This window comes from Microcaecilia unicolor, chromosome 6, assembly GCF_901765095.1.
Source record: "Microcaecilia unicolor chromosome 6, aMicUni1.1, whole genome shotgun sequence".
Lineage (NCBI taxonomy): Eukaryota > Metazoa > Chordata > Amphibia > Gymnophiona > Siphonopidae > Microcaecilia > Microcaecilia unicolor.
This window is the reverse complement of record NC_044036.1, coordinates 327,068,366-327,096,095: the sequence shown is the minus strand read 5'-3', so window position 1 is coordinate 327,096,095 and position 27,730 is coordinate 327,068,366. Positions and strand designations below refer to the sequence as shown.

At 44.0% G+C, this 27,730-nt stretch overlaps 2 protein-coding genes across 3 annotated transcripts in view; one reads left to right on the top strand and one right to left on the bottom strand.

The window, feature by feature from the left end:
* ATAD5 (ATPase family AAA domain containing 5) overlaps positions 1 to 9,228 on the bottom strand; it is a 170,835-nt gene extending 161,607 nt beyond the window's left edge. For both annotated transcript variants that reach the window (XM_030208396.1, XM_030208395.1), the window contains exons 1-2: positions 8,962 to 9,228; positions 5,655 to 7,450 (exon numbers count right to left, since the gene is read on the bottom strand). In XM_030208396.1, coding sequence (XP_030064256.1) covers positions 5,655 to 7,450; positions 8,962 to 9,012 — 1,847 coding nt within the window. In that variant the 5' untranslated portion in view covers positions 9,013 to 9,228. The remainder of the gene's footprint in view (positions 1 to 5,654; positions 7,451 to 8,961) is intronic.
* A 7,013-nt stretch (positions 9,229 to 16,241) lies between these two features.
* CRLF3 (cytokine receptor like factor 3) overlaps positions 16,242 to 27,730 on the top strand; it is a 72,991-nt gene continuing 61,502 nt past the window's right edge. Inside the window, exon 1 of the mRNA XM_030208394.1 lies at positions 16,242 to 16,854. Within this exon, the coding sequence (XP_030064254.1) occupies positions 16,729 to 16,854 (126 nt within the window). The 5' untranslated portion in view covers positions 16,242 to 16,728. The remainder of the gene's footprint in view (positions 16,855 to 27,730) is intronic.

Below are 27,730 nucleotides of genomic sequence, written 5' to 3'. Positions count from 1 at the left end.
CCCAAAGATAAAGGCAACACCTTACTCACACCAATACCAAAAGACACCAAGAAAAAAATAGATGAAATCACCAACTATTGTCTAGTAGCATCCATCACACTGACAACCAAATAGATGGAAGGCATTGAAGCCAAACAATTCAAGGAATACATCAATAAATTCTCAATACTGCACAAATCGCAATCTGGTTTCAGGACCCTACATAGTACAGAAACTGTACTAGTTACACTCCTGGCCAAATTCAAGCAGGAAATTGCAATAGGTAAAAACATCCTCCTGCTCCAATTAGACATGTCTAGCACATTCGACATGGTAGACCACAATATACTTCTAAGAATATTCGACAAGATAGGAATCAGAGGGAATATACTCAAATGGATCAAGGGGTCCCTAACCACAAGGTAGGGTTCACCTCTCGCTCTCATTCTATTAAACCTAATGATGACCATTAGCCAAGTCCCTATCCAATCAAGGCCTTAACACTTTTCTGTACGCGGACGATGTCACAATATATATACCTTTCAAATCAAACCCATCACAAATCGCCAACATAATTCCGAACAGCATCATCATGGATGCCTGGGCATCAGCATTACAAATAAAACTCAACAAATAAAAAACACACTGCCCCATTCTTGCATCCCAACATAGCACAACCCTCCCCCACAACCATAAACACCCTGGATTACACTCTCCCAATCTCAGACAATCTGAGAATCCTCAGAATTACCTCAGACATCAATTTAACTCTAGAGAACCAAGCCACAGCCACCACAAAGAAAATGTTCCACACAATGTGGAAACTTAAGACACGTAAAACAATTCTTCCTGAGGGAAACGTTTCGTAACGTGATTCAAACATTGGTATAAACTACGTTGACTACTGCAACGGAATATACGTAGGATGCAAAGAATAAATCTTAAGGAAACTTCAGACTGCTCAGAACACAGCAGCAAAGCTCATCTACGGAAAAACACAATTTGAAAGAGCAAAACCCCTTCGTGAAAAACCACACTAGATACCTATCAAAGAACATATATCCTTCAATATTTGTACCCTGGTGCATAAAATAATCCATGACTGATCTGATCGATTTACCAATTAGAAACACAACCCTTACGCAGCTCCTTAAACTAAAAAAAGAGCTGTCAGACTACCTAAACTCCTCCGTGTGCCTGAAGGAGACTCGCAACACTCTCCATGCATCCAGCTAATGAAGCTGGCTCCCATTCTTCAAATTCTGAGGATCTTCCAAAACTGGAAGCAAAATAGTCTGATTGAAATGGAAAGGAGATACTACCTTCGTAAGAAAGGACAGCACCTGACGAAAACCACCACCAACATCATTAACCTTATTTACTTTTCCTGTTCTTAAAAATATGAAGATTTAGATTGCTTGACACTTTATTCTCATTTCAAGCAGTTCATCTTGAAAAAGAATTTTTATAACCTTACAGCTCTCTACAACAAATTATTTACAATTCTGAAAAAACTGTAAAAACCTACTTGTTTCAGAAATTTGTTATTCAATCTAATACTGAAGTAGGAGTATTTCTTTTTTTAATGTAGATTCCTGGATATGATCAGCTTCTTTTATTGTGATCCACCTTGAACCACGAGGCGTAGGCGGAATATAAGTTACATTGTTATGTTACCTTCTCACAAAAGACACTCAAATATGGCTCTTCACTTGAGACTGAATGAATTCTTTGCTTCGGTCTTCACCGAGGAAGATTTGGGTGGGATACCGGTGTCGGAAATGGTATTTCAAGCGGACGAGTCGGAGAAACTTACTGACTTCACGGTAAACCTTGAGGACGTAATGGGGCAGTTCGGCAAACTGAAGAGTAGCAAATCTCCTGGACCGGATGGTATTCATCCTAGAGTACTGATAGAACTGAAAAACGAGCTTGCGGAGCTACTGCTAGTGATATGCAACTTATCCTTAAAATCGAGCGTGGTACCGGAAGATTGGAAGGTGGCCAATGTAACGCCCATTTTTAAAAAAGGCTCCAGGGGAGATCCGGGAAATTATAGACCGGTGAGTCTGACGTGCGTGCCGGGGAAAATGGTAGAGGCTATTATTAAAAACAAAATTACAGAGCACATCCGAGGACATGGATTACTGAGACCAAGTCAGCATGGCTTTTGTGTGGGGAAATCTTGCCTGACCAATTTACTTCAATTCTTTGAAGGAGTGAACAAACATGTGGACAAAGGGGAGTCGGTTGATATTGTGTATCTGGATTTTCAAAAGGCGTTTGACAAGGTACCTCATGAAAGGCTACAGAGGAAATTAGAGGGTCATGAAATAGGAGGAAATGTCCTATTGTGGATTAAAAACTGGTTGAAGGATAGGAAACAGAGAGTGGGTTTAAATGGGCAGTATTCACAGTGGAGAAGGGTAGTTAGTGGGGTTCCTCAGGGGTCCGTGCTAGGACCGCTGCTTTTTAATATATTTATAAATGATTTAGAGATGGGAGTAACTAGCGAGGTAATTAAATTTGCTGATGACACAAAGTTATTCAAAGTCGTTAAATCGCGACAGGATTGTGAAAAATTACAAGAGGACCTTACGAGACTGGGAGACTGGGCGGCTAAATGGCAGATGATGTTTAATGTGAGCAAGTGCAAGGTGATGCATGTGGGAAAAAAGAACCCGAATTATAGCTACGTCATGCAAGGTTCCACGTTAGGAGTTACGGACCAAGAAAGGGATCTGGGTGTCGTCGTCGATAACACACTGAAACCTTCTGCTCAGTGTGCTGCTGCAGCTAAGAAAGCGAATAGAATGTTGGGTATTATTAGGAAAGGTATGGAAAACAGGTGTGAGGATGTTATAATGCCGTTGTATCGCTCCATGGTGCGACCGCACCTTGAGTATTGTGTTCAATTCTGGTCGCCGCATCTCAAGAAAGATATAGTAGAATTGGAAAAGGTGCAGCGAAGGGCGACTAAAATGATAGCGGGGATGGGATGACTTCCCTATGAAGAAAGACTAAGGAGGCTAGGGCTATACAGCTTGGAGAAGAGACGGCTGAGGGGAGACATGATAAAGGTATATAAAATAATGAGTGGAGTGGAACAGGTGGATGTGAAGCGTCTGTTCACGCTTTCCAAAAATACTAGGACTAGGGGGCATGCGATGAAACTACAGTATAGTAAATTTAAAACAAATCGGAGAAAATTTTTCTTCACCCAACGTGTAATTAAACTCTGGAATTCGTTGCCGGAGAAAGTGGTGAAGGCAGTTAGCTTAGCAGAGTTTAAAAAGGGGTTGGACGGATTCCTAAAGGACAAGTCCATAAACCGCTACTAAACGGACTTGGAAAAATCCAAAATTCCAGGAATAACATGTATAGAATGTTTGTACGTTTGGGAAGCTTGCCAGGTGCCCTTGGCCTGGATTGGCCGCTGTCGTGGACAGGATGCTGGGCTCGATGGACCCTTGGTCTTTTCCCAGTATGGCATTACTTATGTACTTATGTACTAACTCCTGCAACTCCAAAATCCATCTTTCTGATTAAATAGCCACCAAAAAGACCACTTTGAGAGTAAGATCCTTGATAAATAACTGCCTGAGCAGTTCAAAGGGTGTCTGCACTACAGCGAACAAAACCAAGTTAAAATCCCAAGGGGACATCACTGGCCTAACTGAAGAATGAAGGTGCTTAACCTCCAAGTCACATCCAGGTGAACAGTCAAAGAGTGACCCTGTACTCATCTCCCTGTGAAGAACTCCAAAATCTTACTCACTGATGCCCTGACCAGCAAAAACACCACGCTTGACACACTAAGCTTTGAAAAGACTCCAAATTCGCATGTAACCCAGGACGTGGATAGCTTCCTAGAACTCAACAAGATATTAATAACCCACATGGTGTAGCCACACTTTAAAAAGTGGGCCCTCTCAAGAGCCAAGCCATAAGACAAAATCATTCTATGTTCTACGTGAATACTGGACCCTGACTCAGAAGTCCCTTCGAGATGGGAAGAGCTAGGGTTTTCACCGACCTTCAATGGGATGAGATCTCTGTACCATGTGCGCTTGGGCCAGTCCAGTGTTACCGGAATCACGCGTCCCGGATGAGAATCTATCCTCTCAATGGTGCATCCTATCAACGGGCATCAACACCCTCTGACATTCTCTCTTGTCTGCAACTGAAAAACCTGACTGCCTTCATGTCCATCCCCAGCAGACCCCAAATTATTCACTATCTGCCAAAAGGCCTTGTAATGTTCGTTAAATGTCTAATGTAAAAATATGAAATTGCCAAGGATAGTTTACTGTGCACCACAGTGAACCCTTCTAGGGGATATGGCAGATACAAACAATAAATTGATATTGAAATAGGACCCACTCTCTAGGATCCAGCTTGTGCCAGCTGAGAAAGTTTGCCTCTTTTTTTGTTGTTGTTGGAGGGGAGGGGGGTTTGCTTTGTTTGCCAGCAACTGGGGAGGGCACTCAGGAACCTCTCCCAGACTGTGAAGAGGAAGGGGGGTCCAGGCACAGCAAAGCAACGGCTCTACCGTACCCAGCACACTAGGTCATAAACAGAGAGGCTCCGTTTTCTCCTTGAGATTTTTCTTTCCTATTTAAATTAGTGCACTCTCTTTTTCTTCTCTTTTTTATGCTTGTCCAAAAGGGAATATCAAATCAGTCTTCCCACATCAGTACCGGGATGCACAGGACCTACCTACTATCTGCTGGAGACTAAGGATACTGGCTGGTTCAGGCATGTACAGGACCCCTTATATAGCAATATCAGAGCCTTAGTAGTATGTCTCCATCCGCTGGCAGGCGGGCACAACCCACTCATCTGAACTAGTTTGGAAAGCTGACAATGAATGGTCCTTAGTGGCTACTATCCTCTGTATTTTAATTTTACTTACAACTAAACAGACTCAAATCCAGGTTTTACAGCTCTGAAAGACTAAAGCAAGAGCTCTGCTAAAGTCTCTATGGCTGTAAGCATGTCAATGTAATTTTGTAAAGCATTTTTCATAGAAAATGGTTGTTATAAAGTTGTGCATTGTGAATGCATACTTTATTTTTTGTGTGTGTGGTCCGGCCAGCACAAAGGCAGAGTTACAAGGTTGACATTTTATAAAATATGCACCAACCCTCACTAAGTACACACAGAAAGCTACATCTGCCTCTGAGCAGGAGCATGTTTATGCTACTAAAGGTTTTTCTATGATCCTATTGCACAAAGGCACATACACAAACTGTATGTTGCCTTTATATAACAATACTTTTAGATCTTTAATATAATAAGGTTCTTTTTCCAAAAGGACACAGCTCCTAATACAGATACTTCAAAATCAAATCATAAATTTGTCCCAGAACCTCAGTGATGTTAATCGCTATCCATTTGGGATATAGCGATTTCAGATAACATCAAGCTCTTCACCGGTTCTTTTTCTAGTTTCTAATTGATAATAACAACTATTTATAATAATCCATTTTTTAAAGATTTATCTTGCCTTAATGCTGAGTGGCAGCCTTTATATAACAGGCATTAAAAAAATATCTTCCAAGATTATTTTTATAGGCACCTGGTAATAAAATTTACCCCTAGGTTATCAATTATACAAAAGGCTAGTCAAATTTTAGAAACCAACACAGAACCAAAGTTTTGTTTGTATTTACCTAATTGGACTGTTGCTTTCAGATGATATCATTATCATTTCAGCCTTATAGAAGCTGTTTTTACTTATAGGTGTACGGTTAACTTTTGGTGAGGAAACCTGTAATGGATCATTATCTGGCCTGTTTTCAGAAACAGTTTTTTTCACAGTATTACATTTGGGTATTTCAGTTTTCTGTTGCCTTGCACTCCTTCTTAAAGCACTATTTTGATTTGCCTTTTGAACTTGTTGGGTTTCTATGCCATTTAGGTCATCTGTGTTAATCTGGGTTTTCATTTCATGTCTTTTGCTTTGACCCTTTTCAATGGCAGAATTATCAAAGTTTCCTTCGTTAGTTTCAACTATTTTCTTCTGTTTTTTCTTTAATTTTTTTAATTTACCCTCTGACATTCTTTTTCTCTTGATATTCTGCTTTTCAGCTTTAATAGATTTTGATGGTGTTTTTTTATTTGTATCATTTGCATTTATTTCCATGTCTTTTATCTCTTTAGATCGTTTATTTTTCAAACCTTTAAGCTTGCCAGATGCTTTCTTAGTTCCACTTTTGGTTGCTTCTGAAGTTGGTTGCTTAAAGGCTTTCATAAACTGTTGCCTTTCCTCTGTAGTGCATCTTGTTTTCACAAATTCAGACCCGTCTTCCAGTACAGCCAACTCCAATTCTTCCTCTTCAATTACAACATTTGATTTTCTTTTCTGTACTGTTTGCTCTGTCTGCTCAGTTTCAGAGGCCTGGGCACAATTATCTGCCTCACTATATTTTTTCTTCAAAAAGATTGAGGCTATTCTTTTCGGGGTCTTTCTTCGTTTCAAAACAGTGACAGATTTAGGTGGAGATGAATGAACTTGTGCTAGAACAGTTACTGTGTTAAGCATCAGTGGTGAAGTGGCATGAATAGTTTCTGACCCACCAACACTAGTGCTTTGCTCAGCTTCATTGATTATAACAGAGTTATTAAGGGTTGATGCCTTTGCTTCCCGGGGCTTATCACTGTTGCTTTCTCCTTGGCTTTTCAAAAAGTCCTCAAATGATACAGTTACCACACTGTCATTTAAAAACGATGCTTCATCTATACTCACATCAAGACACGAATCACTTATAGTGCTCTTGCTTTCATTTATCACAGCAGACGTGAAGTGTTTTTCCTTAGAATCTATCTCACATTCTTCATTTATTTGCTTTCTCAAGGAGACAGTTTGAGGCAAATTCTTACCACTCACAAATTTCCTTTTGCAGTCATTTATAGATTTCTGTGGCTCAGTACACATTTTGTTTGCTGGATTTAAACAGGTGATAGTGGTTGATATGGTAGTGCTAGATTCTTGTAATTCCTCATTTTCAAAACAAATCTGAGCAAGTAAAGCTGCAGTGTCACTTCCCAGGAAGCCAGTATTCACAATGTCTGTCCTTGACTCCAAATCTTCATTACTCTCATTGTCACTAATAACCTGAACAAGCGATTCAGTTTCTGAGTGCTGTAGACCACTTAAACGCCTTTGCAAATTGACTCTCTTGCCTCTTCTCTTGCATTTTGATGCTGTCTGAGATAAAGGTGTCACTGGCGTTTTAGGCTCTGTGCCATTATTAGCTGAAGAATGACTAATTTGTCTGCTTTTACTGTTTTTAGCAGCATTTGAAGACAAATCCTTATTAGTGGGAGGAGTTGTTTTAAAATAATCCCGAATACTGCTCGATCTTGGTGGTGAGAACACTTTATCCACTGCTTTTGCTAATGGTGAAAAATAGTTTGTGATCGTTTTTGCTGGGGGCTCTTCCTCTCTGCGTAATCTCTTGCATGGCTGCATGAAAGATAAAATATGTTAATAAGGCTGAATAGAATGGCTTCCTGTACAAAAAATTAGAGCCAGATGACAACAATAAAATATAGAAAAATACAATGTTCAAGCTTCTTTTACATAATGCCTTACCTATTTATTGCTACTATAAATTCATGCTGATCAGCAAAATCAATTTTAATGTTAACAATATTTGCTGAAGGACAAAACTTGACACAAACCAAGAAATATAAATATCTATGTAGCTGAATTAAAGAAGATGGAAAATTATTTAGTTGACATCAAAACAGAAAACTAAATATGATTATTGGGATAAGGAGTTACTGAGGACCTGATTCATTAAGGCTTTATTCTCATTCAACATCTATTGGGGGGGGGGGGAGGAGGAAAGCTTAGTGAATCGGAGACTCCATATAAGCATCCTGATATTTATTTTTTGTTTATTATGTTTATTAACATTTGATATACCACAAGGCTTTTTCAGAATGCAGTTTACATTCAAGATAAAGTTATAAAACTTGAGATGCAGTGATTTCATTTTTAATTAGTTGCTGAAAACCACTTTGTTGTTTACTTTAAAAGGAAGTATAGTAAATCTTATTAAATGCTGCACTGTACTTAAGAATTTCTTCTGGTCCTAGACCAAGATAGTTTTTTTCCTAATAATTTTTAAAAATATTTGGGCACCAACATTTATTATGATCAAGACTAAGGAGGAAAAGGAGCAGCAGCTTTGATAGACTATAAACACAGTTTCCATATTGAGAGAAAGAAATTACTTTAGGGAGTCCTTTTACAAGGGTATGCTAATGGATATGACAGGCATACTCATTTGTTTGTGCACAATAGAAAAAGGGACCCTAGTTATGGTTTTACCCTGTTGCATGCATAAGAAAAAGATAGTTATATACGAAAAACGATTGGTACATCAGGATTTAGATGTCTCTTTGTTTTAACTACCAACTAGGGCTTGATTTATTGAGATTCTTATCCCACTCTAGGTCTTGGGGGGGGGGGGGGGGGCATGCTTGCTAAATAGCACCTTTAAGTAGATTGATAAAGGTGCTCATTTTCAAAGCCCTATGACTTATCAAGTTACACAGAGGCTCATTTTCAAAGCACTTAGACTTGCAAAGTTGCATAGAAACCTATGGAACTTTGGAAGGCTAAGTGCTTTGAAAATATGCCTAAAAGTCACCTACGTAACTTTGTAAGTCTATTTGCCTCCAAATCTCTCAAGTACATTGAAACTCGGGCTGACGAGCTTGCCAACGATCCACTTCCACATGCACCGTTCAACCTGATGGAACACAAGATTGCTTTCCTGAGGGGGAGATGAACAACCTACAACAATGTGTACTTTAATGGCTAAAAACACTAGAGGCAAATGATAAAAGGAAGCAAACAGCCTAGTCAGAAAGATTGCTCTCTCCTGCTTCCCCTCCCTCAACCACAACAATAATAATGATCAAAAGTGAACCAGCTCAAGAAGACAGAAGCGAGAGCAGCCTCACCTGCACCTCGTAGTCCTCCACGACAGCGGCCATGGCCAGGATCCCGACCATATCCGCAGCTTACAGCACCCTGGGGAGCGCGGCCGCCCTCATGCCCCGCGCGATGAAGCCAAGCACAATATATCCGGGGTTACTTTGCTTTCATTTTGGGAACAAGACCGGGCTCCTTTTTCTCTCAGCTACAGAAGAATTACAAGAAACAAACAATAACCCGCCCTGTTAAAAAAAAAATAACCAAGATATGGACTATAAAAATACATTAAAACACCGTCGAGGCCGGGGTGGGGACGCGAAAACTATATAAGAGCGTCGCAGGAACCGTTCCCGCTCCTCGGCCTAGAAACCGACAGAAGCCGTCGGTTGGTTGTCAGTTGGGTTTTCGCGCCAGAGCGGAGGGGGAGGGGCGCCGCGCGCTCTCTGTGGTAGTTTGTTGTGACGTGAGGGACGCGGGGGAAGCGCCCGACAGCGGTGACGCAAGGAGTCGGACGGGAGGCTAAAGGAGACAAACTTGTGTGTTTTGCTTCTTGGGCCAGGCGTGCTTGTTATCCCCAGCGGAGCTCTTGAAATGATCTCCATGGGCTTTGGGGAAATGTCTGAACTGAACCCCACCCACTGAAGAAGTTCCAACAAACCTGTCAAGCGTTCACGCTCCTTCCTAGTGTGTTAACCGGGTTAGGCTCTCTAGTTTTTCCTCCCAGAGCTGACCTTGGCGTTTTGGAGACTGGGTGTGCACACTGCTCACTTCAGGTTCTCTCCGAATCCAGCCCAGGAACCACGTGTTATGAGACTCAGAAAATCAACTGAACTTTATTTAACAAATTAAAACCAAGTAACTGTTGACATGATAGTCCCCAGCAAGCATACAGTTTTGATGGCATCTCAAGCTTGGTCTTATAGAGTCACAAGAATAGATAACTTTTCCTTCTTGGGATATGCACATGTGCAAAACCCCATTTGCCTGCCCTGTAGCCAGATGGTACCTCACATTAATTTCTCCGATGTAGGAGATTTGGATCCAGCATTAACTGTCCAAACCAAAGAAATCACTAGCCGCGGGCAGACAGCATCCTACCCTTAAACCCGGTTTGCAGCAAGGATCTGGGTTTTCTAACCCATTATAAACTATAAAGTTGTATTTCTCTGTTTATCACCCTCCTCTCACCTACCAACACCCATTCTGTTAGAATATTAATGAAATGCTTTGATGTCCCCATGCATACCCCCACCCTCCCACTCTGTCAGACTGTCAAAGTAATGCTTTGATGTTTCTCTTATATATACTATCTGCTACCACATTTGCTTATTTCCGATCTGACCAAGAAGGGCAACCTTCGAAAGCTAATCAAGAAATGTATTAAGTTATGTCCAATAAAAAAGGTATCATCTTATTTTCTTTTCCATGTTTAATTTTGTTTGATTTCTATTGATAACCAGCAAGACTCCCCAATCTCAGCCCGCAGGTCAGCTCCTCTGTTGGCTAAGGAGATTAACAGCAATGACCCTGATTCCACTTCAATGTCATGATTGGCTCAGCAGGTACCCTCTCTCTCTCTCTCTCTTTTCCACTAGGTCACTTAGCAGGGGTTTAGAAGTTCTCAAATGCAGGTAACCAAGGACAAATTCTATAATATTGTCCTCCCTTATATAATAATTATCAGTTCCACCCCTACGCTGAGATTCCACAGGGCACTCTCAAGTGTTAGATGGACTCATGACTCCTCCCACCCAGGGGGCTCCAATATAGCAAAGGGTTACACTAACACTTAGTCATATGAGAGAGACCTCCTATTGTCTCAGGGGTGCAGTCCGCTAGCTCTAATTTATGTTTTTACTCCAAATATTCAGCTAACTTTAGTTTACTTCATCTGAGGCTGCATTTGAGAAAAGCTGATCTCCCTGCCCCCCAAGCAGAGTCCACTTTACCTGGCTAAACCCAAGTTACTGTACTACATGTGGGCTGGTACAGAAAGCAACACAGTAGAGCTGCATGCCGAAGGACTTAGCACACAGCTTCTACCACAGTAATTGACCAATTGAACGACCATACAGGTCATGTTTCCTAATGTTTTAACTTAAATAAATAAACTTAAACCTCCCCTGCTGCAAATTAATAATTTATTTTTGTTACATTTGTACCCTGTGCTTTCCCACTCATGGCAGGCTCAATGTGGCTTACATGGGGCAATGGAGGGTTAAGTGACTTGCCCAGAGTCACAAGGAGTGGGAAGTGGGAACTGAACTCAGTTCCTCAGGACCAAAGTCCACCACCCTAACTACCAGGCCACTCCTCCACTGTCCTATAGAAATGAGGAACATGTGATCAATGATCATCTACTTTATAACCCTAATTCTGTATTTCAGTATTTAAATAGACGTGGGGAAGCCACTGCTTACCCTGGGATTGGTAGCATGGAATATTGCTACTATTTGGGATTCTGAATGGAATCTTGTTACTCTTTGGAGTTCAATTCAATTTATGTCTTCTATACTGTTAATATCCCCTATTTAGGGTTCAGTGCGGTTTACATCATTATTGGAACAATATTATAAGTAGGGCATTGGTTGAGTACTATGGAAGTATGGCATTAAAGTTGTGACTATTATCAGACTGATGTCTGGTGTTTCTAGAGTTCGTTAGGGGAACCATGATTGGTGGTTGTCATGTAGTTGTGTTATGTATAATAATTCTAGAGTTTGTTAGGGGATCAAGATCGGTGATTGTTATGTATTGGACATTGGAAAGAAGAAAGTTTTTAATTTTTTTCCCAGGAACTGAGGTAATTGTTCTCTGATCTAATAGCCGTAGGGAGTGAGTTCCATATTGCAATCCCTGATACCGAGAAGAGCAAGTTATAGGTCTTCTTTGATCGGATTCCTTTGTGAAACGGGGTGGCTAAAATCAGTTGCTCTTTCAGTCTGTTGGAGTGGACAGTATAGATGGAAGAGATGTTAATCAGCAGTTCTGAGGTGGTACTTTGAAGAATCTGAAAGATTAGGCAAGTGACCTTGAACTTAGTTCTTTCAGCTATTGGTAACTAGTGTAGTCTTGTAAGGTAAGATTAAACACTAGTATATTTATTCAGTTTGTAAATTATAATCTTGCTGCAGTGTTCTGTATGATCTGTAGTTTTCTTTGATATTTGCTCTTAATGCCGAGAAATAGGACATTACAGTAGTGTAGGTGTGGTAGGATAAGCATTTGTTCTACATGGAATGTTGCTACTATTTGGGATTCTGAATGGAATGTTGCTGCTTTTTGGGGTTCTACATGGAACCTTGCTACTATTTGGGTTTCTGCTAGGTACTCGTGACCTAGATTGGCCACTATTGGAAGCAGGATATTGGGCTAGATGGACCATTGGTTTGACCCAGTATGGCTGTTCTTATGTTCAATATGTCTATCAAGTAATTCCGTCTTCTCTTCTCAGGATTTTTAACAAACCCCTTTCTGATAAGCTCTCTGCACTGTTCTAGAGCTGTTCAGAATGTTTTACTATTCGGCTGAATATGAATAATGAAAAATATTATTCAGCTGAATACGAATGCCGAATACAAATAACGTGCATTCAGTTTAATATAACAAATAATAAAAGAAGCAAAGTGAAATCAGAGATCAAGTGTTTATTAGCAACGGAAACGTGAGTCAGCTGTTTCCGGTACTGAGTGAGTGAAAAGAGCGCGCCATTTTGCAATGAGAGAGATGAGGCACACACAGACGCTGTGGTAAAGAACTTGGTAAGCTGGGAGCTTGTTTTGTAAAATGCAATGAGGCAGCGAGCGGTAGTCATAAGAATAGAACCTATGCTGTTCTTTTTTATTTTTTTGACAGATGTGGTGATACTCCCCCGTGAGAAAGTGCTACGAAACGGGGACCTGTCGGGGTGCAAGAGTACACCAATGTAAATAAGTTAAGTGCTGTGTGCATAGTTATAAGAATGGCTATGGTCAAGATTTTGAATTGCTAGAAGTGAATTGACACATAATTTAAATAGCGAATATATTAGGAGGTGGGGGATGAGTCTATGATTAAGAAGAGAACACGAGCAAGTGATTCACCTCAGAGTGAAATGAAAACAGCCGTGTCAGTGCATATGAGACTCTACCTCACGTAATACTATATAGCTGACTTGTTGAACACACTCTGTTAGCAGTTTTTGTAATTTTGTTTGATACTGAGTGAGGCCGTAAATTGTTAGGCAGTATTCTAGAAATAAGCAGCGGATTCCCCCATCCATCTTAATAATGGCTTATTGACTTTTCTTTTAGAAAGTTATCTAAACGTTTTTTAAAACCTACTAAGCTAACTGCTTCTACCACATTCTCTGGCAATGATTCCAGAGTTTAATTGCACATTGAGTGAAGCATAGGCACCGACTCCGTGGGTGCTGGAGCATCTCCAATATTTTAACCCGCCCGCCCGACCTGCCTGCCCTCTTCTCCCTCAACAGTCCTCCATCCTCGCCTTCCTGCCGCCCTGAATTTAAAACTCATCTTACCTCGGGTCCCAGCAGCAGTGAAAGGCGAGCATGCTCAGCTTCAGCCTTCCCTTCTCTCTCAGCTCTGGTCCCTCCTCCTCTTGGCAGTGATGCCGCAGGCTACTGGCAGCAACAAAAAGAAAGCAACTTGTCTCTGTCTGGCATCCAAAGTGTTTCCTCTGCTTTGTCCCGCCTCCTCTGACACAACTTCCTGTGTCTGCACAGGCAGGACACTAGCAGAGGAAATACTACTTTGGAAGCCAGCCAAATAGAGAATGACACGGGGACAAAGTTTGTCTCCATCCCCGCAGATTTTGTTTCCGTCCCCACCCCCTCCCCGCAGGTTCTGTCCTCGCATGCCCTGTCTCCGTTCCCGCCCCGTGGGTTCTGTCCTCATCTGCAGAAGCCTTGAACACTTATGATTTTATATTTAAATCTTTTTTATTAAAGTATAAAAAGGAACAATTTGCTGTGCAACTGTTGTGTATAAATTACGCCAATTGTAGCTAAGCTTCAGAAGGAATGGATCCTCAGAAGCTTAGCTACAATTGGGTGGCAGAGCAGGTGGGGGGAAGAGGGGTTGGTGGTTGGGAGGCGAGGATAGGGGAGGGCACACTTTTATACGGTCTGTGCCAGAGCCGGTGATGGAAGGTGGGACAGGTGGTTGGGAGGCAGGAAAAACTGCTGGTTAGACTTGTACGGTCTGTGCCCTGAGAAAGACAGGTACAAATCAAGGTAAGGTATACACATGAGTTTATCTTGGGCAGACTGGATGGACCGTGCAGGTCTTTTTCTGCCGTCATCTACTATGTTACTATGTAAATTACAAACAGAGAACAATAATAACAATGAGCAGCTATGATAATCCTCCTTCTCACCACAACCTTCTACCCTTCCAACCCCAACAATAGGTGATTTCTACTGCACCAAGGAATCTTAATTCACACTGTTAAAATGGCCAGGGGTATAAAATACAACCCGTTCTATATGTCCTAGAGGAGAAAAATATACCCTATAAGGCACTGTTCCTTTTTTTTTTGTTTAAACTGTGGATAAATAAGAAGTCATCAACAATCTCAGGATTCAGTCTAGCTCTCCTGTCTTCCACAGTCCTTTCTGGACTAGAAGTTGTCTTCTTAGAAGATGTGCTGGTGGCAGGATGTACAGGATCCCCCATGCAAATTTTGCTAGTTGTGGCCAGTATGTTTGCTTGTTTTTTTTTTTTTCCAAAAAATCAAAATATCTTTGTAGGCATCACTTAAACATAAATAACAGTCCAGTTCATTCATAGGCTTCAAAGTAGAAAATGACATGGGGACAAAGCCCTGTGGGCTCCGTCCCCCATCTCCAACCCATCCTCGTGGGATCTGTCCCCGCGAGGTCTGTCCCCGTCCCTATCCCCGCGGTTACCCGTCCCCATGTCATTCTCTACAGCCAAAGGCAGCTTGCTTCTTTTTTGATACTGCCAGTAGCCTGCAGGAGCACTGTTGAGGGGAGGAGGGAAAGACAGGAGAGATACTGAACTGGGTGAGGTGGCAGCAGCATGAGCGGGCAGGGGCACATTATTTGCAGAAGCGCTCCTGTGTGCGTAAATTCCAGAGTGTTGCAGTTACTCCTGAGAAGGCTCCCTGGCAGGCATCACATCGTACAATTTCTTTTGATGAGAGCAGAGGCGTAGCTAGGTGGGTCACCAGGGGAGCGACTGCTCCCCAAACAGACTTCTGACAGCACTGTCGCCTATTTTTCACGCAATCTGTTGCATGAAAAATAGGCGCTGGCACCGTCAGCAGTCCGCTTTCTGCTCCCTCCTCCCCACCTCAACCTGGCTACGTTTCTGGGTGAGGGTAGAGAGGTGTGGTAGCCGTGTAGTCCACTCTTAAGGTTATCAATAGAAATCAATCAAAATAAAACATGGAAAAGAAAATAAGATGATACCTTTTTTATTGGACATAACTTAATACATTTCTTGATTAGCTTTCGAAGGTTGCCCTTCTTCGTCAGATCGGAAATAAGCAAATGTGGTAGCAGGTAGTATATATAAGTGAAATATCCAAGCATTACCCTGGGTGAGGGCAGTGCCGTAGTGCAGTGGCGTTCCGACCCTAGCTGACACCCGGGGCAGATCGCCGATGTGCCCCCCCCCGGCGAAATGACACCTCTTCCCCCCCCCCCGGCGAAATGACACCCCCCCGGGTGCATGCCGCTGGGGGGGGGGGGGTGCTGCGGCGCGCGCCTGTTGCCCTGTCTCCGAGAAAGTTCGCAATTTGCATGTGTTCACTGCTCCCTCTGAGTCTGCCCCGGAACAGGAAGTAACCTGTTCCGGGGCAGACTCAGAGGGAGTAGTGAACACATACGAATTGCGAACTTTCTCGGACTGAGACAGGGCAACAGGCGCGCGCCGCAGCACCCCCCCAGCGGCGTGCACCCGGGGTGGACCGACCCCCCCTTGGTACGCCACTGCCGTAGTGAGGGCGGCTAACACCCGGGGCGGTTTGCCACTGCGCACCCCCCCCCCCCCCCCCCCCCGGTGCAGCACGCACCCACCCCCCCTCGGAGCACATTCTTACCAAAGAGGGTGGGAGGGCCGCTCCGCCCCGAGTGCACGTCGCTGGGAGCTGCGTCGGCTCCGCGGGTTCTCTGCTCTCTCTGCCCCGGAACAGGAAGTAACCTGTTCCGGGGTAGAGAAAGCAGTGAACCCGCGGAGCCGACACCCCCCCCCCCCCCAGCGGCGTGTACCCGGGCGGACCCCCCCACCGCCCCCCCCCCCTTCCTACGCCACTGGGTGAGGGTACAAATAGTGATGATCCTTGAGAGGACCTTAGATGCGTGTAAAGGACTAACTTGTTCTTTAAGTACTCTGGCCCATTTTGTCAACACCTGAATATAAGGTACCTGAGCTGCTACTCAAAGAGGCGTGCGCAAAATCCGTTCCTTTCCCTTATTAGGAAGTTTTCCAACAAGCTAGTGAACTTATCTTTGCCTAACTGTCCTGGAGTTAACGGCACAACAGACGCATCTTCAGAAGCTCTGCAGAAAAGAGATGCATGCATCCTCCTCGTAGTCTTGCTCAATTTCCCTGATTTTTTTAGCAGCTTTTGCAGACAGCCTCAGGCAGGGCACGGATTGCCTCGTGTCAGTGAACGCTGCTAACGTTCCAGCCGTCTGCAGCGAGGCGAGATCCTGTGAAGGCGCAGCTCTTCCGCCTCCGCCGCCAGTGACCGGGAGGGCGGGTCTTGTAGCAGAGAGGCCAGGCGGGTGTCCCGTTTCGGAAGCTGGGCTAGCGGACGGCTCCATGCGGGGGATGGAAAAAGAAGCGGAAACACTGCTGCAGGAAGCCAAGGAAAGCATCGAAGCAGCGCGGAACTACGGGCGCGAGCTGCGGCAGCGCCTCCAGGGGCTGCAGCAGGCGCGCGGACAGGTCAGTCAGTGGCGCGTGGCGGAGGGAGAGACGGAATCCTGGGGCTGGGGCATGCGCAGCGCTCGGGAGCTCCAGCGGGCGGCTCAGTGGCGCGTGGTGGAGTCCGGGAAACTGGGACACGCGCGCAGCGTCCGGCAACTCTTGCCACGAGCTTTTCGGCCAGCGCATTCGGTTGCTGCCGAATCCGTTCTTTGAAACCGGCTGTTTTGGAGGGGGGAGGGGGGGGAGTAGGTTAAGGTAAAAGACGGATACAGCAGGATCGTCCCGCACTGACAGGACAGAAGAGCACAGTCAGTGAGTGGTTACAAGAAGTATTAGATCTCGAAATTGGAAAACTTTGCATGCGTGGAGGGCTTTTTGGAGGAATGGCAGAATAATTGCTAATGAGAGTGCTCAAAATGTCCTGCTGCTTCCGTATTTGGTCGTATTTCTCATCTGTCCTCTAAGTGCCGTGGAGGAATTAAAGGGGTGCAGCGTTTAAAGAACCGATCCCCACTTTTAAAGTGTTCGTTTTCTCTATTGCTGAAACAGTTCTGACTATTATTCCTACATGCACTTAAAGGAGGAGACGCTCTTAGAAACTCCAAACAGGTTATGGAATGAATGAAATTACTCAGAATGATGGAACAGTTTAATGATTTGGTGACAAAGGGCCATATAACAGTTTTGAAGAGTTTCCCTCCAAGAACAGTGATTTCTAGACCTACTGTGCTGACCCTACAGTCACTGTGGCTTTCAGAGTATCCAGATACATTTGGCAGGCGCTGAAGACCCCAGTTTATCTCATGGGTTTTTCTTGTGGAGATCCTGTAAATCAGATTGGGTGTGGGGAACCTCCAGTGTTCTAGAACCACTTTCTTGAATTGAAAGTGAGCAAAAGTTTTATACAACAGAGAGTGAATACATGAACCAGAAAACTCCATATCCTTGAAGTAATTTATAAGAATCGGTGAATGCCAAAATTATATCTTCCTTCCTCCACACCAAGGAGGAATGGACCTCATAGAGATTACACACCAAAAAAAAAAAAAGAAAGCAATTAAAAAAAATATCAATCATATATAATTTGTTAAAAATCAGTCTAGTGGAACTCGAGCTGCATTCAACCATAATATTGTATATTTTTTTTTTTTTTTTTTTTTTTTGGTAGAAAAAATCATTTTATTTTCATTATAGTGTTTGGAATATGTCCACTTTGAGAATCAGGTGCTCAACGTTAAAAGTGTATATTTATTTACTTATTTATGGTATTTTTATTTTAAATCTTTTTTATTGAAGTGTATAAAGAATACAACAAAGAACCAATGACATTTGAAAAACACAATATATGCTACAAATGTTGAATTCTCAATAAACATGTTATATACGATCACATATCTTGTCTCCTTTGAAAGTCATTAAGTTTCATCTATTCATTGTCTCATTGTATGAAACCTGTTACTTAATGTTCGACAGATGGCCTTTCTGATACCACGGACACTTGTGATCCTTCCGCATACTTCAACTCATTTTCTTCTTTTATCCCTAGACCCCCCCCTCCCCCCACCCTCCCGTCCTTATAATTATAAAGATCAACAGATTTTCTTGGTGATCCTGCGAAGCAAACAATGTTCCTCTAGTGCTTATACAGCACTACAGCATATTAAAGAAAACTCTGTTACAACCTTATGATACGACTTGATGCCAAATAAAAAAAAAAAAAAAAAAAAAGGAGGACATAGCCGCTTATAGTCGATTCAGAATATAACTCCTCGCCCTGGGTGCCAGGGACTGGATATAGGGTTCCCAGATCCTCAAGAATGCCTTCTTCCCCTTGGGGGAGGATCCCACCTCTCTTCTCTCCATCAACAGTAATTCATACAATCTATTTCTCCAATGCCAATACTCCGGCGGATCAGAGTGTACCCAGGCCTGCATGATCAGTTTCTTGCCTACCAGGCTGGCTTTCCTGATGAATTGCCGGGTTCCCCCCCTGTGCGAGACAAAGAGCTCATACTGATCCAAAAGGAGACCCTGCGGAGTAAGTGGAATCTTATTCTTTAATATCCGCTCTAAAAATCCCACAATTTGCCTCCAATAATTCTGGATCTTGTAACACTCCCAAAGGTAATGATATAATGTGCCTTCCCTCTGCCCACACTTAGTGCACAAAGGATCAGCTCCTCCTCCGAATTTGGATAGTTGCTGCTTGGACATGTAAGCCCTATGTAAGATCCTGTATTGACATTCCCTCATAGCCGCATTTCTCGATATGGTGGGAATCCTAGCAGATAGTTTCTGAAAGTCTAGTTTCAGGTTTGGACGCTTTAGATCTTGGGCCCATTTCCCTAGAATATAGCCTGTATCTTTACTCCTGTTCGTCTCTCCCAATGCTTTTTGTAAACCAGAGACCGATAAACGCTCCCCTCGTATAGAACTAAAGAATGCCCTTATCTGGCGCCCATGCCCACTACTCAATTTCCCTTGTTCTAGAGATCTGACATAATGTGCTATCTGGTAATACGCAAATTGATGGCTTTGAGTTATACCCACCCCCAAGGCTCCAAGCTCCAATAGTCGTCCCTTAGAATCCAGTACATGTTCTAATCTGGTGATCCCCATCATTGCCCACCTACATATTACTTTGTTCTCCGTACCTGGTAAAAACTGTGGGTTGCCCTGCAGCGGTAGAAGGTCTGTCCCATCCGCTGCTAGCCCCCAGATCTCATTTAACTCTCTCCACATTTGTCTCAGAGGTCTTACCAATATGCTATTGCTTGCCCATGGCGGGAGTTGTCGGCTTGGGCATTGTAACATGAAATATAAATGGTATGGTTTAAAACATTCCTGCTCCAAGTTACGGGGAGTGTAGTCTTGCCTGTCTAGTAACCAATCACCCAGGTGCCTTAGTAAACTTGCCTGATTGTAACGGCGGAGGTTTGGTAGCCCAATGCCTCCCTCTCTCCATGACCCCATCATTAACTTCAAGGGGAGTTTTGGCTTTGCTCCTCTCCAGATAAATTTCCTGACATATTTACCGATTTGATTTATGTCTTTAGCCCGTAATCGTATAGGGAGTACCTGAAATAGATATAACCATCGTGGAAATTCCACCATACGAAATAGATGCACTCTCCCATGCAGATTAAGTGGCAGGGCTCCCCATCCGTCTAATCGATCCTTCAAAGCTGCAATCCTATGACCAATATTCATCAGATGTATTTCCGATGTTTTTTTAGGAATCTGTACTCCCAAGTATTTAAGTGACTCTGATGCCCATCGCAGCGGGAACTCTGTTCCCCACAGCTGCCTTACCTTATTATCTGTGGCCAGTGCTAATGATTTTGAAAAATTTATTTTAAAGCCGGCGAAATCCCCATATTCCCTAAAGAGTTCTAATAGGGCCTCCAATGAGCTCTTTGGTTGCGTTAAATGAACCAACAGGTCGTCCGCAAATGCGGATATCTTAAACCCTTCAGGTCCCCATTTTACCCCCTCTATTTCTGGATGGTCCATAATTTCCCTAATCAGCGGGTCTAAGGCCAAGACAAATAGCAGGGGCGAGAGAGGACACCCCTGTCTCGTGCCCCTCTCTATCGGAAACAAGGGCGATTGTTCCCCATTGATCCATAAATATGCCTGAGGGTTTACATATAGTGCTCCTATCGCGTCCTGGAAAGCCCCTTCAATGCCCATCTTTGTCAGCACCGCAAACAGAAAGCCCCACACCACCTTATCAAAGGCCTTCTCTGCATCAAAACTGACCACCAGAGAAGGCCTTTTCTGTCTATCCACTGTCTCCAAGGATGCCAACAGGGCCCGCACATTTTTTGCCACTGTTCTCCCTCGCACAAACCCAGCTTGAGGGGATGCTATTAACCCAGGCAAAAGCTTTGCCAGTCGATTGGCTAGGATCTTTGCATATAGTTTTAGATCACTATTTAAAAGGGAGATTGGTCTATATGAACTTACGTCAGTATCATCCTTCCCTGGCTTTCGTAATAGTATGATTTTTGCTATGTTAATGGAGTCTGGCGTTGTCCCAGTTGTGATCATGTGATTATATAAATCTAGCAGAGGAGGTGTAACCTGTTCTTGTAGGATCTTGTAAAATGCTACACTAAACCCGTCTGGCCCTGGCGCTTTGTGCAAATCACTTTGTTGTAAGGCCAGCATCAATTCCCCTTCCTCAATAGGTTTGTTCAAAGTCTCCCTCTGCACCTCAGTAATCTTGGGCAAATTTTGGTTTATTAAATATAGGTTACTGTCTTCTATAATATCAGTAGGTTTTACATATAGGGCCCTAAAATAGTCCCTAAACCTCCCTATAATACCTCCAGTTTCTTTTATAAGGTTCCCTCCTCCATCCTTCACTTGCAAGATCCTTGAGGGCCCTTTCTTCCCTTGCACTAACCTGCCTAAAAGTGTACCTGCTTTATTTCCGTATTGAAATAATTGATATTTATAGTACATTTGCGTTTTTTGTGCTCTTTGATGGAGGAGCTCGTTTAGGTTTTTCTGAGTTATGAGCAGTTCCTTCTTGTTCTCGTCCGTTACTTCCTCCCCTAGTCTCTTCCTTCTTGTCCGAACCTCCCTTTCCAAGCGGAGAATCTCTTTATCCCTCAGTCTCCTAGCTCTGGCTCTGTAGGCTATCACCTCCCCCCTCATTACAGCTTTGGCTGTTTCCCAGTATAGTGCCACCTCCTGCCTATGGCCCTCGTTAAATTGCTGGAAGTCCTGCCATTTTTCACTGATAAAGGGCTTGAAATTTGGGTCTCTATACAATTCAAACGGAAATCTCCATCCTCCCCTCCCATGCCCCCTTCCCGTAACTTGTAATTCAAACCATACCATCGCGTGATCCGATATCTCGCATGGGCCTATCTCTGCTTTTGGCACTTGGGAAAACAATGTTGGGGATATGAGAAAGTAGTCTATACGGGACTGGGTCAAGTGCGCCCTAGAGGTATGTGTATAGTCCCTCTGCGAAGGGTGTAATATCCTCCACACATCTATCAGGTTGAGGGCGGAGCAGAGGAAAGGCACACCCCTTGATTGAAATCTATGCAGTAGTCCCAGTGTACCACTTCTATCCATTTCAGGGTCCAACACCATATTAAAGTCCCCTCCGAGTATTACATTGCCCCCCTGATAGGGGCCCAGCAGTTCCAATAATTTGCTATAGAATTTCTTGTCATACACATTGGGTGCGTATATGTTACACAGAATATATGAAGTCGTGCCTATTTCTATTTCCATTATCACTATTCGGCCTTCCTCATCTCGTCTTATTCTTTTTGTTCGCATTTGCAGGCCCCTCCTTATTAGTATCAACACTCCTCCTTTTTTCCCTTGTGCTGGTGATCCTACTGCCTGTTCTACCCAGCCCTTCTGAAATTTTTTATGCTCTGTAGTTGAGAGATGGGTCTCCTGAAGGAATGCCATGTCAGCTCTGTGTCTCTGCAGCGCCTGCAGTACTTTAGAACGTTTCACCGGAGAGGAGATCCCCCCCACATTCCAGGATATTAACCTAATTGGGGTCATCTTCTTGTTTTACAATCATTACTATATCTGATAACTTTCGTATTCTGAAGAGCACCCCCCCAGCCCCAGGGCACCCTCCTTTCTTTGACCTGCAATTGTATCCATGTACGGCTGTCCAAACCAATAATAATAAAAAAAAAAAAAAAACCCTTTACACTCATTGCTCCTTTCCGTAGTTCCCCTTTCCCCTTCCCCATCTGCCCCTTAACCCTCCCTCCCCCCTCCTCTGTCTTCCTTCTTTCCTGTCCTGTTGTTCTCGCTAGAGAACGAGTCACGCCCCCCCCTTTTCCCCCCAGCGCTGACCCCCAAATGTTATATTTCACCCTTTGTTAATTATAAACTTCTAACTTTTATGCAGACCTGCATTTTCTTATACATAGTATTAGCCTTAGATTTACATCCTTTCTATGTGAACTTAGACACAGCCTTTAATACAAAAATCTACGGTGTATGTCCCTGCTAAGGCCTAGATAATACCTGCAGTTATTCAAGCATTCTACCTTTCTGCACAGACCTTACAGTCCTGTCAGCTTAGCAGAGATTTAGTGTCCGGGCTTACTCCAATCAAGCCTTTATCACCGCCTTATCCCTAATCTCCTGGGCTGTTGTTCCTTGCGGCCTCACTCCCTTCCTCCGGTCTCTGCTCCATTTTGTTGGCAAAATGCAGGGCTTCCACATGTGAACTGAAAAGGTGTTGTTTGCCCTTATACTGAACTCTTAGTTTGGCAGGGTACATTAGAGCGAAATTCGCTCTCTTTTCATGCAGGCTCTTGCACACTTCTACAAATTGCCTGCGCTGGGCTGCTACTGCTGTTGAGAAGTCTTGAAAACATAGGACATTGCGGGCCTCGTACTGCACCTTGCCTCTCCCTCTCCATGCCCGCAATATTTCTTGCTTGTGAGTGTAGTTGAGGATTTTACATATTATCACACGAGGTCTTTCCAAGTTCTGTCCCGCACGGCCCAACCGGTGCGCTCGCTCAATTTTGAACTCCTTCTCCAATTCTGGTAGGTTCAGGACCTTAGGCAGCCATGTTTCGAGAAAGTCCCTCAACTCTACCTCGCGTATTGACTCCGGGAGCCCCACCAGTCTGAGGTTGTTCCGGCGCGATCTGTTTTCGAGATCTTCTATTTTGGCTTCCAGTTTATTCAATTGCTCCCTCATTTGTTCTTGTTTCTTATCTCTCTGCTGGCACTGATCTTCCACGTCCGACAGTCTCTGCTGAAACCCAGTCAAATCTGTGCGTAAGCTTTCTAATTTGCCGTCCATTTGCACTATTTGATCTGAGATTTTCTGTAGTTTTTTGTCGACAGATGCCTCCAGCAAAGCGGAAACCTCCGCGGCTATCTCTGCCGCCCAGGCGGAACTCACCGCCTCGCTCGACGCGCCGACCTCCGCCATTTTGTTTTCACCCGTGCGGCTCCTTGTGCTGTCTTTCCGGCTGATTTTTGTGGCCATTCCGACCCGAATCGCTGTTTACTCGCCGTCGTTTGCACCAAGGGAGTTTCCCACGCTTTTCCAGCTCGATTTTGTGGGCTCTCTGCCGCTGTGGTCAGCGCTAGGGGATGTTGTTTTACGAGGGGTCTTGGAGCTCTCTCAAGCGGCGACCTTCCCCTCGCCTAGCATCACGTGACCTTATAATATTGTATATTTAAAGAATGAAACCTCAAAAATTCCAAGGCTAGGTAAACAAACCTTACGAGGCCAGCTCAACCCATAATTAGAGTCCAGTACTATCACAGATTTCTGGGTTTGTATGTGTGTGCGACTGTATTTTTTTGGGGCAGTCACTTTTTCTCTGGTGTTTTTTGTGACTTCCCATTTTTCCAGGTACACACAGAAATCTGTGATAGTATTGGACTCTAATTAAGGGTTGCGCTGGTCTCATAAGATTTGTTTACCTACCCTTGAGGTTTTTGAGATTTCACCTTTTAAATATACAATATTATGATTGATTTATTAGGATTTATTTACCGCCTTTTTGCAGGAATTCACTCAAGGCAATGTATATATGCAGCTCAGGGTCCTCATAGAAATTATACATCTAGAATCTACTATTACTAGCCTTTAAGCCCGTTAAAACGGGCGAGATTTCCAGCTACCCTCCTCGCCACCGCTCCCTCCTCCTTCCGTGCCGGGCCCCCTGCACTGACCTGACAGTGCCTCTCACCTCCGTGTGAAAGCGCTGCAGGCAGCAGCAGATCACTCTGCTGCTGCCTGCAGCACTTCCACACGGAGGTGAGAGGTGTCAGGTCAGTGCAGGGGGCCCGATACGGAGGAGGGCGGAAGCGGCGGGGTGGAGGTTGGTGCGTGCGATGTTCATTTCCAGGCGGCAGCGTCCGATAGTGACTCCGACTCCGTTTCCCTCTCTGTTCCGCCCTCTGACGTCATCACGTCTTGACGCGAGGATGGGACAGAGAGGGACGTCTCTACTGCGCATTTGCAGGTGAGTCGGTCACTTGCCGTTTATATGTTTGATAGCCTCCTAACCCACTTAACAGTTTCAGCAGATATAAATGTGCAAGAAGTATTGAAGTACGAAAGTAAATGTCCAGAATCCATCTCTATCATTAAATTTGAACCAGTATTCCAACAAGCGGAAGGCCTCAAATCTTATCCGTTGAAAGCTTTGTAAACCTTACACCAGCGGTATACCACAAAAAGCATTGGAGTCACAGCCCCAAAAGAATTATAGAAGATGTAGAAGTTATGATCACCTGGAATGTTCCCATTCCATGGAACAAAAAGGTTGTTGCAAAAAAAAAAAAAATTTGGGAAAAACCCCCCACCAGACATCATGGTGAAGAAGAAAAACATCAGAATAGCATTAATTGTAGAGGTGTCGGTTCCAAATAATTATTCTGCGGAGAGGGCGAAGATCCTTAAATAACAAGAAATGCAGTCAGAGACCAAGAAAATGTATCATCAGAAAAAAATAAAGAAATATTTCCCATTGTATGGGAGCCACAGACTTGATGACAGTAATTTTCAAGCACTCTTGCAAGGTTGCCTATACATGTTGCACTTCTTGATCTCCTGAAGAAAGCTCTCTGTGGCATGATGCCAAGTACTACAGCAACTGTTAGCAGCAGGCAGCCTAGCCATGGATAGGCCCAGGAGGGCAAGGGCCCACCCAACAGTGGTGTACTCTTGCTGCAGCTGGCAGGGATTCCCAATCCCCGCTAGCTGAAGACCTCTTCAAATAAGCCCTGAACTCTCTCCAGTGCAGCTCCGCAGTTGGCGGTAACTTTTCAGTGTTCAGGGCCGCCGAGAGACTGAGCCGGGCCCGGGGCAGGACTGCCGCTGCCACAGCCCTCCTTGACACCGCCCCCCAGGATGCTGAAACCCTCTTCAAGACACCACCCTCCCAGGACGCCACTGCAGCTACTGCTGCCCACTCCCCAGATGCCACGTAGCTAGGCCAGATTGGGGGGGGGGACATTTTGCCCCATCTCCCTGACCCCCACTTCAACTCCACCTCTACATACCTTGACTGATGGGGGTTCCCAAGCTCTGTCAGCAGCAGCCTTCCCTCCAGTGTTGTTCTCCGCTGTATTGCCTGCCCAGTGCGGCTGCTTCTCCTCACCTTGCGCATGCTCAGTTTCATCAACACCGAGCATGTGTGATGTGAGCGGAGGTGGGGCAGGCTTCTGGTGGGGCTTGGGGACCCTGCCAGCCAAACCAGGGGCCCCGATTTTAACCGTGTCTGCTCCTTAGCCTCTAAGGAGGGCCTGGCACTGGGGTCTGTCTCTCTCCCGCTCCTGTCGGGACCTGGGTGATTGTGTTGGGGGGGGGGGGGGGTTGGTGACTGAGAGGAAATGCTTGGCCCCCTTACATCTTAAAAAAAAAAATCAAGTTCTGGTTATGTCCCTGATCACAAAACATACCAGTGAATTTTCATTTTAGGAAATCTTGATTACTACAAAAGAATCTGTTTTGTAAGCTTTTCTGATTATGGAAACGGATAACTGTGTGTTTTAAAGTTAATCATTAGATCTTTGCACTTTCCTTAAATGTTCATAATGTTGAACAAATCTTTCTATATCATGGAAATTGAGAGACAGGAAGACTATTTTTAATTTCCTGTCAGCTGGGTTTGAAAACACCGAAGATTTTAAACCGGTATCATTTTTGTTGACTTTGGGGCTCATTTTCAAAGCACTTAGACTTACAAAGTTCCATAGGTTACTATGGAACTTTGTAAGCCTAAGTGCTTTGAAAATACGCCTCTTTAGCATCCAAAAATGTAATTTGTTCTGTATCTTCCCATAATAAAAGTACACCAGTTTCACTGATGAGAAAACTCAGGAGGATACGCAATTGCTTTGTTATCCATACTTACAATGCTAACACAATATGTAATAAAACATTTTAATAGACAGCGTAGGGTATAAGCAAAGATGGGACATATAGATAGGTAAGAGAGTAAGTGGAGTCAGAAAATAAGGGGACTAATTTAAAGAAAGTTGCACATGAGGTCAGAGAGGTGATTAAATATTATCTCAGCTAGGGTAGGAGTGGATAAACATGCCAACATGCCTTGCCGCAGTATGTGTAGCCCATGGCGGAGCAGGTGGGGGGAAGAGGGGTTGGTGGTTGGGAGGCGAGGATAGTGGAGGGCAGACTTATATGGTCTGTGCCAGAGCCGGTGATGGGAGGCGGGACTGGTGGTTGGGAGGCGGGAAATACTGCTGGGCAGACTTGTACGGCCCTGAAAAAGGCAGGTACAAATCAAGGTAAGGTATACACATATGAGTTTATCTTGTTGGGCAGACTGGATGGACCATGCAGGTCTTTTTCTGCCGTCATCTACTATGTTACTATGTCACTCCTCATCCAAAAATAGTTTTTTTTTTCTTTTCTTGGGGACGTTCTCACAGAATGTCTCTCCGGCATCATCATAGCATGGAGACAATTATGTAATTCCCAAAATGATGGAGGTGCTTCATTATCCCACATATTCAGAATAAATTTTACCCCCTATCAATGCCTTTCAGATACATAGGTAAGTTCCTCTTCTCTGTATTATTAAAGATTCATATTTATCCCATACCCGTCCAGCTGGAAAAAAAGGGAATTTTGATTTGTATGTTTTTCAAGATATCTTATTAGTGACTCCCCCAAGGTATTTCATTTTGAGGCAAACCCACAGAGCATGGAAAAAGGAGTTAACCTGCACCACGCATTTCAAACATTTCGGTGTGGCTACTTTCCCTGCTGCTGGGTAAAATTAAGCTCGGAACAACACCTGAAATTGGCCTTCTCACGATTCTGCATTCAATGAATGTTCAGGGATCCTCTTTTGATTAATTAGTAAAAATTGAGTGCATCTGGCGTTATTCCGAGGTCCGT